Source organism: Anthonomus grandis, chromosome 11 (assembly GCF_022605725.1).
Source record: "Anthonomus grandis grandis chromosome 11, icAntGran1.3, whole genome shotgun sequence".
NCBI classification, from domain to species: domain Eukaryota; kingdom Metazoa; phylum Arthropoda; class Insecta; order Coleoptera; family Curculionidae; genus Anthonomus; species Anthonomus grandis.
In genome coordinates this window covers 29293963-29310623 of record NC_065556.1, presented here as the reverse complement: position 1 = coordinate 29310623, position 16661 = coordinate 29293963, and the positions used below count along the sequence as shown (strand labels likewise).

General features: G+C 34.1%; 1 protein-coding gene across 12 annotated transcripts in view; it reads left to right on the top strand.

The window, feature by feature from the left end:
• LOC126742228 (NAD(+) hydrolase sarm1) overlaps positions 1 to 16661 on the top strand; it is a 98174-nt gene that overhangs the window by 65007 nt on the left and 16506 nt on the right. For 11 of the 12 annotated variants that reach the window (XM_050448843.1, XM_050448841.1, XM_050448842.1 and 8 more), the window contains 3 exons: positions 3787 to 3954; positions 11815 to 12060; positions 13184 to 14481. In XM_050448843.1, the coding sequence (XP_050304800.1) occupies positions 3787 to 3954; positions 11815 to 12060; positions 13184 to 14481 (1712 nt within the window). Of the gene's footprint in view, positions 1 to 3786; positions 3955 to 11303; positions 11469 to 11814; positions 12061 to 13183; positions 14482 to 16661 lie in introns of those variants that run through there. The other variant, XM_050448853.1, reaches the window with a different exon arrangement.

Here is a 16661-nt window from a genome sequence, read left to right as displayed (position 1 = left end):
AATATTATTACTATAGTTTATTTTAAATTAGTAGAGAGTAATCAAACATTATTAAGGATGCAAAAGGAGTACAGGGTGACCCTCCAAAAATGTATGCCACTTCTATAGTTTGCATTGCGAAATTAATTCTTTTTACCTAGTGCAGGTTTTACCATCTAGCTTTTGGATTATGCTTTCGAGGTTCTACTTGCAATAGTCAACCAACAAATGGTAAATTTTTCTATTCCAGTCATTTCCGAAAATTCCCGTACAACTTCATCTATAGCAAAACTAGGGTTGTCATGTTTTAATACAAACAAGCACATTTAAAACAATAACTTTTCATTGATTGACAATGCAAAAATACGAGTAGTAGATCTATTAAGAGAACTTCTTTGACGATGAATGAGAACTTCGTCTGAGCGATTTTTTATATTTTTATACGCTTTGTTATATAATATATGTTATATATAACACTATGTAGTGACAGCAAATATTTTTAACACTTTTAAAGTAATATTTATATTCTGTGTTTTTATTACCAGCCCTATTTATTTATTTACATTCACCAGATTACTTGGCGGAAGCACAATGAAGTTTACATTATCTGCTAAATTAGTATATTAAATATTATACTAATCTGTGTTACATTTAAAAATTGCACTTACCTGTATCCTTCTTATAGAGTTCGAACTCTTTTCTCGCTTTATTCATTAACTAGGTACTAAGTGTATCTAGGCCATGGATGACCATAAAACTTTCGGAAATTTACATTTTATTACTCTCTACCTATTTGAAATACAGTATAGCTAAGTCAAATTTATTACTCTCTACCTATTTGAAACACAGTATAGCTAAGTCAATGGTTACCTTGGATATAAAACTTGCTCATTGAACATATCTATCCAAGAATCTCGATAATTTTGAAATTATTGCTTGAACTGTCTTGAACCCTTAATAACATTTCTTGTGCATGCTTCTCTGTTTGTTTAATAAAAATACTCTCACAACTTTTTGAAATTTTACGTTTTAAAGACAAGGGTCACCTTGAAGATCAAACCCGCTGATTGGACGCACCTACCGAAGAAGATTAATAATTCCATTTTAGGCAATATTAGAAGAACCCCTGGTTCAATTGCCTGGAATTAGCATTCAGATACTTAAATGCTCAAGAAAATTGTATCCGTAGGTTTCCAGCCATTGGGAAATACTAAATTATCTAAAACCTCTCTGTTTCATTCATTCATGAAGCCAACATTCTCACAGTTATGTGATTTTATTTTGTCTCGTACATTCGTCCGTGAAGAGATGAAGGTGTTTGACTTCTGGTAAAACACTTTTTTTCTATATAATTTCCAATACCAAGACCTTTTTTCCCATACCTTCGTGATAAATATGCCTTACCCATTTTGGCATCATTTACGTCAAAAACCGAAATTTTAAGTTGATGGAGGTAAAAAGTGTCTTGCATCAAGTAGATAACTGCTATCGCTACAATGGAATCATCTTTAGGATATTCTTTAAATGCATTCATTTTTAATTTCTTGACACATCTAAGATGGACAGTCAGCTACCGATATGTGCTTAGCAACTCTTTGAATTTTTATTTTTAATATTATATATATCTTAATAGTGACAGCACGTCTCTACCTGAGCTAATATAATGAATATTTTTGGCTTAGATACTTATAATCACGATTACTGGGCTTTAATGGGGATTGAAGCAACATGAAAAACAATTAATTCAATAAGCCAAGTGGTTTGGAGCTACCTGGAGTAATTCTTCCGCGTAGATCAATTTTTCAGATGAAGATCGTGATCTTTGCTAATAGAATGGAGGTTTAGAAATGCACTGCCCCATACGAAAATCTGTCCTAAATTATAGTTAATTTTATTCTTGTAGGCACTTTCGTAACTTACATCAAACATCGTAGATAAACCTTGCCTAATTTACATCTGGCAGTTAAATTCGACAAATCCTAAGCATATCGGGTTTTATAATATTGAATGCTGATTCACGCGTTGGCAAGTTTATGAAGCAAATGATACGCCTAGGTATATGCTGTATATCAGCCAAATAGGATAAATTCCGTAATGGGGACATTTTCTTAAAAACGCTGATTAGTTTTTTTTACTTGCGTGTGTGTCATGTAACAGTGGTCATATATCAACTCTTTTATTTTAAATGCAACACAATTTTTGCATTCTTCAGAATATTCTCGACATATTGCAAGTACAATGTCCTATAACAATTTTCAGTTGAGACATTCGGTGTTTTCCGATTTATTGCAAAAACAAAGAAAATTATTCAGTTACAAAAATTCATTATAACACACTCAAAAACTAATAAATAATACCGTTTACCTTTTAATTAAACAACAAAAAACACTATTTAATGTCAATGTAGTAGATGTTCAATATGCCCACCACGAACATCCTGATAACACTCTAATCTTAATTAGAAATGTCTTCTCACATTGCGTAATAAGTCAAGCGTGACCGAACTAATCGCAACCGTTGTTCGTCTTTTTAATTCAGCTAAGTCGAGGATCGATAATATTTTTGACCTATCCCCCGTAAAAAAAAAGCCTAATGATGTCTGATCAGGAGATCGTGCTGGCCATTCCATCGGTCCCGGTCTCCATATCCCACTGATTTGGAAATATTCGGTTGAGATACTGCCGGACATTGATTTGGGTTGATGCTCCATCTTGCTAAAATCATTTGCGATTAGATGGAACTTGTGGGATCATGATATAAATTTGTCAAAGTTAGCAGCAGTGTTAAATAATTATCACTATTTAAATTACCATCGATGAACAAGAGATTGATTTTGATTTGATGAGAACAAGGGAGATTAATTAGCCTCTTCTCAGGTGTGTTGGGTATGTTGGTCTTTTTTATTCAGTTTTCTTTAGAAAAAAAGCGACAATTTTGTCCGTTAGTATGGTCAGAAAGTGTGAAGGTCATCATAAAACAAAACATGCTCTGATTGGACTTTGCATTAATTTTTTCATAAAAATTAATTCTTTTATTAAAATAGTGTTCCATGATTTTCTTAGTTGGTATCAATTTATAAGGAAGGAAGTGGAGTTTGGATTCTCTTAAGTGTTATATATCTATCAACTTAAAAGAGTAATTTTCTTTGACCACATGTGATTTTATTACGATCATCCACTAAACTTCAATGTTAAAATATTGAAAGTGGTTACTTCCAGTGACATGTTGAACAAAGAATTCTCTTTAATTAAAACTATACTTTAACTTTTTTACGGGTCAACTGCTGCCATAAACGTTCAACGAGTGCGTCAGCACTTTCAAAACGAGATCCTGCTAAACGTTTATTGCCTTTAAACAGTTTCGAAAATTTCTTTGTTCCCCGAGCGGTTTTTTGAATGCAAAAACGCGATCTTCGAGCAGGTAATTTTAGCGCCCACTTTCTTAAAATTTTATGATAATATGACGGGTAAAAATTAGCAGTCGTTTGGACTTTTATCTTGCGGGACAAAGAGGCTCGGGGAAATTTACATAAGCGCTTTTTCGTGTGAACGATCTTCATTGAAAACAGTCAAGGATTTACGTAAATTTCGGTAAAATTAGATTTCGGTTGCTATTTTTGAATGTTTATTTGGGTTAATTTATGGATTTACGTATACGTCACTTTACTTACACCTATTATAAATTCATTCTATTTAAAAAAAAAATATTTACATAAAATTGATAAAAAACCACAATGAACAACTGATTGATTTTATTTCTATCAAAGTAGTAAGCAAAGGTTTACTGACTACTACTTTTGATTTTCAGGTGATAAAGGACGGACTCACAGCTGAAAAGGAAAGTGCAAAAGTGGCAGAATCAAAAAAACTCCAAACGGGCGATCTCACTTACGAGGAAAGTAAAGCGGCTGCGGCAACGAAAGCCCGCATGGAAATCGATGGGATTTCGGCAGAAAAAAGTCAAATTAAAGCCAAAGTAAGTATAAAAATTAAACTGGAAAACGTTGAATTTTCATTTTTAAATTTATCAGTTAAGACGTTTTTAACGCCCGAGATACGGCACCTACATAATATCTCACTTATTAATCTAATTTCGTTTAAGTGTGTTATGATTACCTTAATCTCAGAAAACAGGCAGCTTAAGTGTGGTTTATAACTTGAAATAAATATTTCTTTATCTAGATGGGTCTACTCGTAGTAAGGAATTAATGAGTCAATAATAGGAATAGACTGCCAAAATACTTCATAATCATATATTCTTCTAATAAAATCTACCCATTATAATTTTTTCCTAAAAAAAATCCTTTTTACTTCATCAGAATGTTACATAACAAAATTTCATCCGGTATTAAAGACGTCACTTGAAAAACAAAAATGTGTAATTTATTGGTTATTAACGCGATCGTCTACGTACAAAGTATTATTATAGAGGGTACACCGCCGTTTTTTTTTATTTTAAACGAACGCAGTTTTCGTATGTTCATTCACCTACGCGAACCAACTTTATGTGATGTTTTAGCACTTAATTACCGCGTGTTAGTTTTGTTAGGGATGCGGAAAATCGCTGTTGGGTAGATGATTATTTTCCTTCAATTGATTGCTCCTACTTTATAGTTCGGTAAGATATTTAGTAAATGTATTGGGAAATTTTGGCGGCTTATAATTAATAATCTGATCTCTAGTGCTATTAATGCAATTGAAACAATTTTTAGAAAATTTAAGAGTAATGATAATACACTGCCTTCATTTTAAACGTACATAAAATTACATTTGCCAACAGGCTATTCTTGAATTGTTAACCCGATTTTCAAAAAAAACCATAATAATATACCAATAATGCACATGACATTTTATGCAATTAAAATAGCTTTTCCAGTAGTTAAAGTTTAACAATTTTTTAAAAATGGTTTAATGAAAATTCAAAAAATTAGATCTAAGTTGGTTGTCAACGTTGTATGAATGTGTATATAGTCATAGTATTGTGTCATAAATTTCTATCAAGAGGCTTACTTCTGGGTATTATTTTTTCAAATATCTACTTTGGTACTTATATTAGGCAAAAAAGGGTATTTAAACCAAAATTATACTTTTAAACATCTTAAGAAAAATATATATCCAACAACAAAACGAGATGTATTTTATAACTGCTGTAATCTTTGCTGCGATATTTTATCAAAATATAGATACTATATTAGGCCATAATTGATTACTGAGAAGACTAAATGAAGACTTGAAATAAATGGTGGAGTTCTAATTTAATTCTAGCATCTGCCTTTGTGGGATCTTTTGTTTGCATGTGCAGTAAATCACAGGTAGCACAGGTATCAGTTCTAGGCTTACAAAAACTTAACTTGGGAAAATTAATTTTGAAAATTTCAAAATAAAAACCATAACTCACTGTTGAATCAGGATGAGCAACCCTAATCGCAGAGTATAGTCTATTTAAATTAAGATCGGAGGTCAGATACTGCTTCTCACTTTTTGAACGGTTGTAAGTCTCTGGGAAATTCGTTTATATGACCAATAACCAGTGCTTTATCTTCCCGCGAGTTATAGGACAACAACCAGCATTTGCTTTTTTAAAAAACAAATTTATTGAGAACAGGGACTAACTAACTTACAACTAACTTGATTGATAGATAATGACTACATCGATTACTATAATAATTATTGTTGCTCTTGTCTATTACATTATAATTATAGGTTCTAAAAATGATGAGAATACAAACTAAGCTATTTCTAAATAAAGTATGCATAAGGTGGCGGGTTGGTACCCGTAACTCGCGTGAACTTTCGATATATTTGTTTATTACCTCTCCTTTCCTTGTAAACTGAATCTCCCCGTTTTTTCAACTTAGCTAAGCTTTCAATTTGTCTCGGAGTTAATCCAAACACCGCGCAAAAGATCCTCCTACACACCTGTAAAATGTTGCCCACTCCATTGGGCAAGCAACAGGATGGTGCGACATGTCACACTACACGTGAAGCAATTCAATTGTTGCAAAGAAAGTTTCCCAGTCGTGTCATTTCACGGAATGGAGACCAGAACTGGCCCGCAAGATCATGCGATTTAACGCCTTGTAACTTTTTTCTTTGGGGTTTTTTAAAACCCCTCGTATACGCTAATAACCCAACAACAATTCCACAGTTGAAAAACGAAATTAGACATATTATTAGCGAAATTGGGCCGCAATTATGTGAAAATGTAATTGAAAATTTCTCAAAACGAATACAGACTCAAGAAAGTCGAGGCGGCCATTTGCCAGATATTATTTTTCACGTTTAATTGCAGTGTATTAGCTTTACATTAAAATATAAAACACTCAGTTTAAAATAAATTATGACTTTTATTTACCAATTAAAACGTGCGCTCTTATTGGGACACCCTTTATGTTCTTTGGCCAAAGTATCCTCCAATCCTGATGCTTTATAACGTCTACGGTCTAAAATTTTTAAATTTCGTCAAAAAGATTATTTAGAGTAAGAAAATTAAAGTTTTTCTTTATTTAATTCATATATCTACAGAGAATTACTTTCCAGTTATATACAAAAAAACCTGATTTTCATTAAATGCATTTCAGCATGCGTTTTTTTCTTTACAATTTTTTTTGCATTTTTAATTATTGAAAGTAAATTACAAAAAATAATTTTTTTCCTGTCCAACAGTCTGGATACATCCAGGCATGGTACTACTTCTGACCTTTTGAATATAACAAAAAATATTGTAAGAGATCTCGATAAAAAGCTTGCATTCATTCTGATACCCTTAGACTTAGATCTTTTTGTAGATCTTATTTTATACTTGTAAAATGTTCTAGATGCTATAACCAACAACATATAAAAAGCGCTAAGTGCCATGACTATTAAATTGTACCTTGTAAATGTAGCCTGTCTCCTACTTGCTTCTGGGCGCTCATAGTTTCCATGCCTGCTTCTTTTGATAGCACATACGTGTATAAGACTCATTGCATACGTATTTTGCTTTACGTTCTCATTCAGACCGTAAAATTCATGAAAAAGCTTCAATTTTTGTTCATGCGATATCTTTAAGTAAATAAAATAGCAAAATCACTGTCAAAAAATAAAAACAATGCTCGACTAACCTTGTTTTCGGGAGGCTGCTTAGCAGCAACTTTCTTATTATTTTTTCTTGTAAAATATTCTTCTCCAGCACTTCTTTTTTTCTGTCGTTGCTTTTGCTTAGTGCCCTGTCTAGTAGTAGTATCAGTATTAGTATTCATTCTTGTATTATCGTGAAACTATACAGAACGAGAACGAGAAGGGGAAACAAATAACACCAAAACAGCGTGGAAACTGCCGCCTCCAGTACAAGATTATATTTATTGGCACTTAGGTCATTTTTTTACCGGCGACGTTTCGGCGTTTGACAACGACGCACTCTGCTGGGATTTTTTAAAGTACAATTTAATAGTCATGGCACACATCCCTAAATGCTCCTGGAATTTTAAAGATGGATCTACGATTTATCTAAAAATTTTTACATTTCTGGGAGAACCTAGTTGAAACCCATTTACTGCAATATTATTCTTAATATTTATTTGTCAATCATTGTTTGATTCAAAATAGTGAATCTGCTGAATATCATCGGCATTTTAATAGACATTTAACGTATTAACCTTACATGGAAGTCACAGTGGGCCTAAAATCAAGTATAATTGATTCGGAGTAGCTATTTTAAATGCCTTTGAGAACCCTTGTAAAATTATAATTTAAAATAAGAAATAACAATGTCATTACAGTCGTCGAATTTAAATTTTCCCACCAATTAGTCATAATCGATTACGTCAAAAGCCTAAGGGTATCAGAATGACTGCAAGCTTTTTATCGAGATCTCTTACAATATTGTTTGTTATATCATGCCTGGATGTATCCAGACTGTTGCACGGGAAAATAATTTTTTTTTTTAATTTACTTTCAATAATTAAAAATGCAAAAAAAATTGTAAAGAAAAAAACGCATGCTTAGCACCGCTCCGATAAGAGGCAATAGATTTTTTTTCAGAGCGGTACCATAAAAAATGTTTGACTTTAACTTTCTGCGTCAATTATTATATTTTAATATAATAATATTTTTGTAAATTTTTTTAGGATTTCTCTCCAGTGACATCTTCAGGGATATTTAACATAGGAAAAAATATCTAAAAAATAAATAATAAATTTAAGAATTTTTTGATAAAAATTACGTTTTTTTGTATAAGGCTGGATAAGTAATTCTCTCTAGATATGTGAATTAAATATAAATAAAGAAAAAGTTTAATTATCTTCTAACTTTGAATATTCTTTTTTACGATATTTAAAAATTTTAGACCGTAGACGCTATAAAGCATCAGGATTGCATACTTTGGCCAAAGAACATAAAGGGTGTCCCAATAAGAGCGCACATTTTAATTGGTAAATAAAAGTCATAATTTATTTTAAACTGAGTGTTATTTATATTTTAATGTAAAGCTAATACACTGCAATTAAACGTGAAAAATAATATCTGGCAAACGGCCGCCTCGACTTTCGTGAGTCTGTATTCGTTTTGAGAAATTTTCAATTACATTTTCACATAATTGCGGCCCAATTTCGCTAATAATATGTCTAATTTCGTTTTCAACTGTGGAATTGTTGTTGGGTTATTAGCGTATACGAGGGATTTTGAAAAACCCCAAAGAAAAAAGTTACAAGGCGTTAAATCGCATGATCTTGCGGGCCAGTTCTGGTCTCCATTCCGTGAAATGACACGACCGGGAAACTTTCTTTGCAACAATTGAATTGCTTCACGTGTAGTGTGACATATCGCACCATCCTGTTGGTACCACATACCATCCAATTGAGGGAAAGAAAATGTACGGCGCGTCGCATGGTCCACTGGCTTTAATTCTTGGGTCAATTGAATCTTATAGGCATGTAAATGAAGATCTTTTGTTAGAATTCGGTGGGTAGTGCTCTTCGAAATGTGCAACTGCTGTGCACGATGACGGATAGATGTTCCCGGATTCTCGCCAACACTTTCACGCACTGCGGCAATATTTTCAACAGAACGGCGGTACGTACGGTGACGCACTGGTGTTTTTACATCCATGACAGAACCATTTTGTTCAAATTTATCAATTAGTCTTTGGACGGTCGTGTGATTTGGTGCATCGTGTCGACCAAAAATGCCCCGCAATTTACGAACTGTTTCCGCAAAACATTCTCCATATTTGTAGTGTGTTTTAACAATAATAATTCGGTATGACCGTATATTGTTCCATGGCTACTAATCGCAAACTGTTTACATTATTCTTTTCAGTTTTTTTTTTGACATACTGCGATAAAAAAAGAATGCTGCGCAATTCAAAACGTGCGTTCCTATTGGGACACCCTTTATAATTGATGATTGAAAATTTCCTATTTTCAAACATGAGTTTACGATATTGGTTAATATAGGAATAAAAATATGATATAAACACAATTTCAGAATTGCAAATTTATATTATCACAACCTGATGCATCTGACCGGATATTATAAATAATTTTCCTAATTCGTTGCTAGTCAAGGAAAACTTAAATGTATGATCACAAAACGGTTTGTTTTTGTAATAATTAATTTTACCATTATGCAGTTATTAGATTTGTTAAAATTGCATTTGGATCATACAAGGCGGAACGAAGCTCAGCATCACGATTTGACGACGAATTAACATTTACATTTATAAGTAAATTTAGGGCAATTGATTAAACACTTCAGAAACTTCTTAACGGTTAAATTTAAATGCAATAGCACTTAAAACAATTATTGTATTACCCGAGTGGCCGTTATTAACATTGGTAATTAGGGCACACCTGAAAAGGAGTGTTTCGGCGTGCATTATGGGGCACAGCGAACAACAATCATAATAAAAAATCCTTTGGGTCAAGGTTCAAATGTTTTGCGGTGCAGGGGCGTAGGTCGAACCAGTTTCACTTCTATTATCTGTCATTATCAGAAATTGAAAACAAGAAATTCACAGTGGTCACAATGGGAAATAAATATATATTTGAAATCTCTAGGGACAAAGTGCTAAGAGATTTGAACATTGAAACACAGATTTTTCTAATGAAATGGTTTGACATGTATTTCAACGTTTTAAAAAAAAAATTATAATTTAATAAAACATTCAGCAAGTTTGTTAATAGATAACTCCACTTTTTATGTAAAGATAATTGAAAGATAATTCAGATTTTTATTACAGTTGTGTATAAAAATAGCACCCAAGGATAAAAAATTATATTCTGATTTAAATTACTAATTATTATCGCGTTTTGTTGCGTTTAAGTGATCCTGCCAGAATACAAACTATCGGTGGATTTTTCAGCCGAAACACGTAAATCCGAAGCGAAATCTGTCAAGGAAACGTTGATAAACTCCCCGTGCAAACAACCATTTTTTTTTTCAAATCACGGCATGTTGCAGGTCACGGACGTCGCTTAACAACAATTAATCACTGCCTACGTACATTTTTTAGGTCTTGCCTCGTGTTTTTCTTCGCAGAATTAATGATAGACAAAACGAAAATATTGAGGCCTTGAATATCAAGGTATTCTTCGAGGTTTTCTGCACGAAAAACTGAAATGTGGAAGAGTAGCGCAAACGGAAACTTCTTAAAAAAAAACATATTCGTGCACACGCAAGAAAAACTTTCCAGGAATCCCCTTATATATACTAGGAAATATCGACGCTTAAGCAGAAAAATCAATACATTCCCAGTTTTCCCTTGCGAAGTCGATATCGCTTTAGTAGTTTACTTCACGCTATGCGACACGCCACTTTTCGCTTAATAAGAGATGGTTTCGGCCAATTACCGTTGAGTCGTAATTATTACCTTATCCGTGGTGTTCAATATGTTCCCTGGGGACCCCAATCCAGAAGGGGTATGTTCAACTGGATTAAATGCAAAATTGAGGTTCGTTTATGGAGAAAATTGGGTGTTTTCCAGTGAAGTTATTTCCAGTTACTTTTGTCTGTTAATTGACCCACTTAATTTGCATGATTGATTGTATTAACGCATTCCAACATTCTGGATGGTTGTCATAAATTTCAAATTATTTCCGTCCATTCACACATCAATATTTTGTTTAATATTAAAGTTCCTACAGTTAAGTGATAGACCCAGTTGTCCCTGTCAGTGAAAAAATCTCTCTGGATTCATGCCAAAATCCATCGAATTAACGCAAAACATTTTCCTCGATTATGTTCAGAGTTTAGTTTTCACATTCGGAACGCATGCGAACGTCGTATTTTTTTTTTGTTTGTTAGTGTTCTAGAATATTTTCCATATCAGATAAAAGTGATTAAACATTAGTGCCGGTTCTTATGTTTGTAGACCTGGATATGTCTGGAGCGCCTTGGCCTGTTACGCGAGGTGCTCTTAAGCATATGGATTTTAACACCGATCACAGACCCATTGTGATCTCTAAAATGAACACTCCCAGGAGGCTTAAGATTCAGCTGATTCCAAATAGTGTAAATAACTCAGAGGCTTAAGTGAAGCTTTTTTCAATTTTTTTAATCAAATTCATTACAATTTCATGGCACTGTTAGACCTCTAGTTCCTCTTAAGTCTATTTTAACCTCCCAAAATATTTTTTTGATTCTATTGAGGCACTAACTAAAAATGATGCTCACCGGCACCCCCAATTTTGCACATTTGTAGATAAAATGAATTTTAAAAATAAAACGTTAGTCACGTCAAGTTTCGTGATAACTGCCAACGGGCAACATTCCAACTGATGTAACTTTCTATTATCAAAACAATTTTAAGAAATAATTCAGCGTGAAATCTCTTATTGAACTCGTCTACTTATTTCAGGAAGCGCGTAGTCTAAAAGCAGGAGACTTAAGCCAACAGGAAACGAAAAACCTGGCGCACACCAACATGAAGCTGACCAGCGACGGCTTTAGCAGCGAACAATCGGCGACAGAATCTCAGCAACAATGTCAACGTATTACCAGTAGAAGCATCTACAATCAAGAGCAAAGCAGTAGATCCACAAGTCATGCCACGTACTCCACTTCTGGCAAGGGGTTGCCTAGTATTGCCAAGGATTTTGTTGGGGTAAGTAATTTTTTTTTTGAGGAGTGTAGAGGTTTACAAACGTGGCAACAATTTTGGTTTATAAAATTGAAAATGTAAATTGTTTCCGTGATAACTCAAAAACTATTTGAGGCATTTTAATGAGGTTTTCACTTGAACACGAGTCAATTCTCAGTGAGAATTTTCATGTATGAAGAGATCTTTTAGCTCAAGAACTTTCTGAGCTATACTCAGATTTACCAGGGATGGACCTAAATGAGGCTAAAATGGAAGTTTTGAGTGATATTAAATTTTTTTTTAGGAATTTTATTGATCTTTTTAAGTGAGTAACGAGGGATTCTTGAGGAGGGTTTAAATATCTGCATAAAACACGTTTTTATGCTTAAAATTTCCTGAACTACAGCAACTTTGCTTTCACTATATTTGATAGAATTTTTTTCATAAAAATGTAACTTCTTTTCGTGATAATTAAAAAAGTTTTTGAGGCATCGTAATGCGGTTTTCACTAAAAGTTGAAGCAATTCCTAATAACCATTTTCATAAATAGAGAATTTTTGTAGATCAAGAACTTTTTGTGCTAAACTCAGATTTACCAGGAATGGAACTAAATGAGGATAAAACGGGAATTTTAACGTTTTTAACATACGCCACAAAAAAACACTGTTGAATTGTACTCAAAAACTTGTTATAGAACCTTAATGATTTTTTAAGAGAGTGTAGAAGCAGAGGTACACTTTCCTGCATAAAATACGTTTTTATGCTTAAAATTTCCTGAATTACAGCAATTTTGGTTGAACTATTTTTTAAATAAAAATTTAACTTCTTTCCATGAAAACTCAAAAAATATTTGAGTATTTCCATAGGGTTTTCACTCAAAGTTGAGGGAATTCCTAATGAACATTTTCGTATATAAAGAATTCTTGTATCTCAAGAACTTTCTGAGCTAAGTTCAGGTTTACCAGGAATGGACATAAGCGAGGCTAAAATGGGAGTTTTGAGAGTTAAACTTTAAGACACTTTTGAGTGACACTTTTTAAAGAATTTTAATAATTTTTTTAAAGTAGTGTATCCTCTATAGAATTGTTATCATAAAAAATCTTCTAAAAGTTATTTCGAAAATAAATAATTTTTTTTCTGTTTGTAGATCATAAGGGATAAAACCCACGAAGAAGAAATCTTAGCGACAACCTTCGACGATCTCGAACAACTGTCCGCCAGCTCAGATTACATTGACGTAGAAAAAGCGATTAACAAATACACCGCTTACCTAGATGCCTCGATCAAATACATTCAAAGACCCGATCACATAAATAAAGCACCTCAGATCCTCAATAAAATCAATGACGTCATACGTAAAGCTTGGGCCGTACCGACCCACGGACACGAATTAGGTTACAGCCTATGTAACGCTTTAAGGAAGTGCGGAGGACTATCGATACTAATGAACAACTGCACTCAAAACGAAGAGTTACAGTTCAGTAGTGCGAAACTATTAGAGCAATGCCTTACCACAGAAAATAGAGCTCACGTGGTCGAGCATGGATTGGATAAAGTCGTTAAAGTGGCATGCGTTTGCACTAAACACACCAACTCCGTGGAACATTCTCGCGTGGGCACAGGCATATTGGAGCATTTGTTCAAACATAGTGAGGAGACCTGTAGTGACGTAGTGAGACTGGGAGGCCTGGACGCCTTACTGTTCGAATGTCGAAAAAGTGACGTGGAAACGTTGCGGCATTGTGCCGGGGCCCTGGCTAATCTCAGTTTGTACGGTGGAGCGGAAAACCAGGAAGCGATGATCAAACGCAAAGTCCCGATGTGGTTGTTCCCGCTGGCCTTCCACAACGACGACAACATTAAGTACTACGCCTGTTTGGCGATCACGGTGCTGGTGGCCAACGCCGAGATCGAAGCGGACGTGATCCAATCGGGAACCCTGGACCTGGTCGAACCTTTCGTCACCAGTCACAACCCCTCGGAATTCGCAAAATCGAATCTGGCCCACGCTCACGGCCAAAGCAAGACTTGGCTAAAGCATTTGGTGCCCGTATTGAGTTCGAAACGAGAGGAGGCGAGGAACCTGGCCGCGTTCCATTTCTGTATGGAGGCAGGGATCAAGAAACAGCAGGGAAACACGAACATCTTCAGCGAAATCGGTGCGGTGGAGGCCTTGAAGAAAGTGGCCAGTTGTCCGAACGCGGTCGCTTCGAAATATGCCGCGCAAGCGTTACGGTTAATCGGTGAGGAGGTTCCACATAAGTTGAGTCAGCAGGTTCCTCTGTGGTCCGTGGAGGACGTCGAGGAGTGGGTGAAACAGATCGGGTTCTCTGAGGTGGCGCCTAGTTTTGCCGAGAGCAGAGTGGACGGGGATCTGCTGTTGCAACTGACCGATGAGAATTTAAGGGACGATATTGGATTGGTTAACGGAATTAAGAGGAAGAGGTGAGTGGGGATGAATTTTTTTTTTGCAGATGACGCTGCTTTTGTAGTTTTAAAAAGTTGATCGGAAATAATTTTTCGAGACATTTTTTACATGAATAATAAATTTTTGCTTTCAAGGCACATTGTTGGAATGGCCTCTTAAAACAGTTTCAAGTTGTGAAAATGTCACAAAAAATTCCAAACTCAAGAATCTCACCATTTATTATTTCTTATATTCCACAATGATGTGTCCAACTAATTTCAATTCTGCTGATGACCTAAAATCTTATGTCACTGTTTCTTCGATTAAAAATAGTTTAAAACTTCATCACACCTAAAGAGACTAGATCAGGGGTGTGAGGAGAATGCTCTGGATCTAAATATTGCAATTTTCAATTCAAATGCAAATTTTATTGTCCAACAGGAAAAACAAATTCTAATAATAACACAATTATTGAAATATACAAAGATACTACAAGAAATTCAGTACCGTAACTCATGCAATATAAATACTTAAACAATCTAATTATATCTGAAATACCAATTTTGAAATTATTCAGTCATGCCAAAAAGATCAACATCAATCCGTAACTTAACATCATTGAACTAGTTGCATGCTCTATATATGGGCTCTTTCTTGGTGACAAGACACAATACGTTGTATCGTCTTTTATAGATGTAGGGAACAGCAAAGTTCAATGCTGATAAAAGATCTGAGGCATCAAATTGATTGTTGCATATTTTAAATAAAAACACTAAACTCCCATGAACAGCAGATTGCTGAAGAGACAGTGCATCACATCTTGAAAGCATTAACTGCTGACTGAAGCCCCTCTCAGGATATTATACATCATCCTACCTAATATATTTGTAGAATTTTCCTTAAAACGATTCGAGTCTGTCAATATGCACTGCGTAATTAGGAAAGCATAATAATAGAGAAGCCTACAGTGAAAGTGATTTTATTAGGGAGTTAAACAAAATTGTTCTACTTGAAGTAATATAAAAATAATTCTATTGATCTTATGTTAAGCATTGAGTCTTTAAAGAAAATCTTATAATTATATCTTTATAAGTATTGAAGGAAAGATTCTTATTAGCACATACCTCCAGGTCACAAATAGAGTCGCAATTTGGAAGTGTGGTATCATTTATTACGTAACTGAGGTCACTTGGCATTTTCTTATATTCCTGAAGATTAAGTGAGAGAACTTTAGACTGAGTCTAATCCACTGACGAGATATCATCCGCAAACAATAGAAATTTACTGCCAGTATGTCATTGTTAAAAGTCAAAAACAAAAATGGAGCAAAATTACTCCTCTAAGATGCACCACTTGAGCCAATGTAGTTAGATGATCTAAACCCATTGAAGTCCACAAATTGCGGTCTAATATTTTTTAACTAGAAATATAATAATTTCCTAATGTTCTAAATGTTCATGAAAACCATGTTTTTGAAAAAAATTCATGGTGCAATTTATCGAACACCACAGCAAACTCTGTGTAGATTATTATATGAAGTATTTGCAATCTAAAGCCTTACGTGCGGTTCGCAAAAATGATGTTAAACTATCTCCACTGAAAAAACCATGCCGAATTAAGATATTTGATTTGATATCTGATTTTTAACACAAAAATCAGAATGATCTGAGCACCAGAAGTGAAGGTATGAAGGAAGTTACCAGGGACTTCCTTATTACCCAAGAACTTCAACCGTAATCCTCAAAAAACTAAATAAAAATATTTCTAACTAATGAATATTCATGATTTTTTCATTGGAAGCTGTAGAATACTTAAAAGAAACTTTTAACGTAAAAATCAGAGTGATCCGAGCACTAGAACTGAAGTTATGAGGGAAGTTACCAGGGATTTCCTTATTACCCCAAGAACTTCAACCGTAATTCTCAAAAAATTAAATAAAAAAGTTTCTAACTAATGGATATTCATGGCTTTTTGATTGAAAACTGTAGAATAATTAAAAGAAACTTTTAACGTAAAAATCAGAGTGATCCGAGCACTAAAACTGAAGTTATAAAGGAAGTTACCAGGGATTTCCTTATTACCCCAAGAACTTTAGCCGTAATCCTCAAAAAATTAAATAAAAAATCTTCTAACTAATGAATATTCATGATTCGTTCATTGGAAGCTCTAGAATACTTAAAAGAAACGTTTAACGTAAAAATCAGAGTGATCAGAGCAC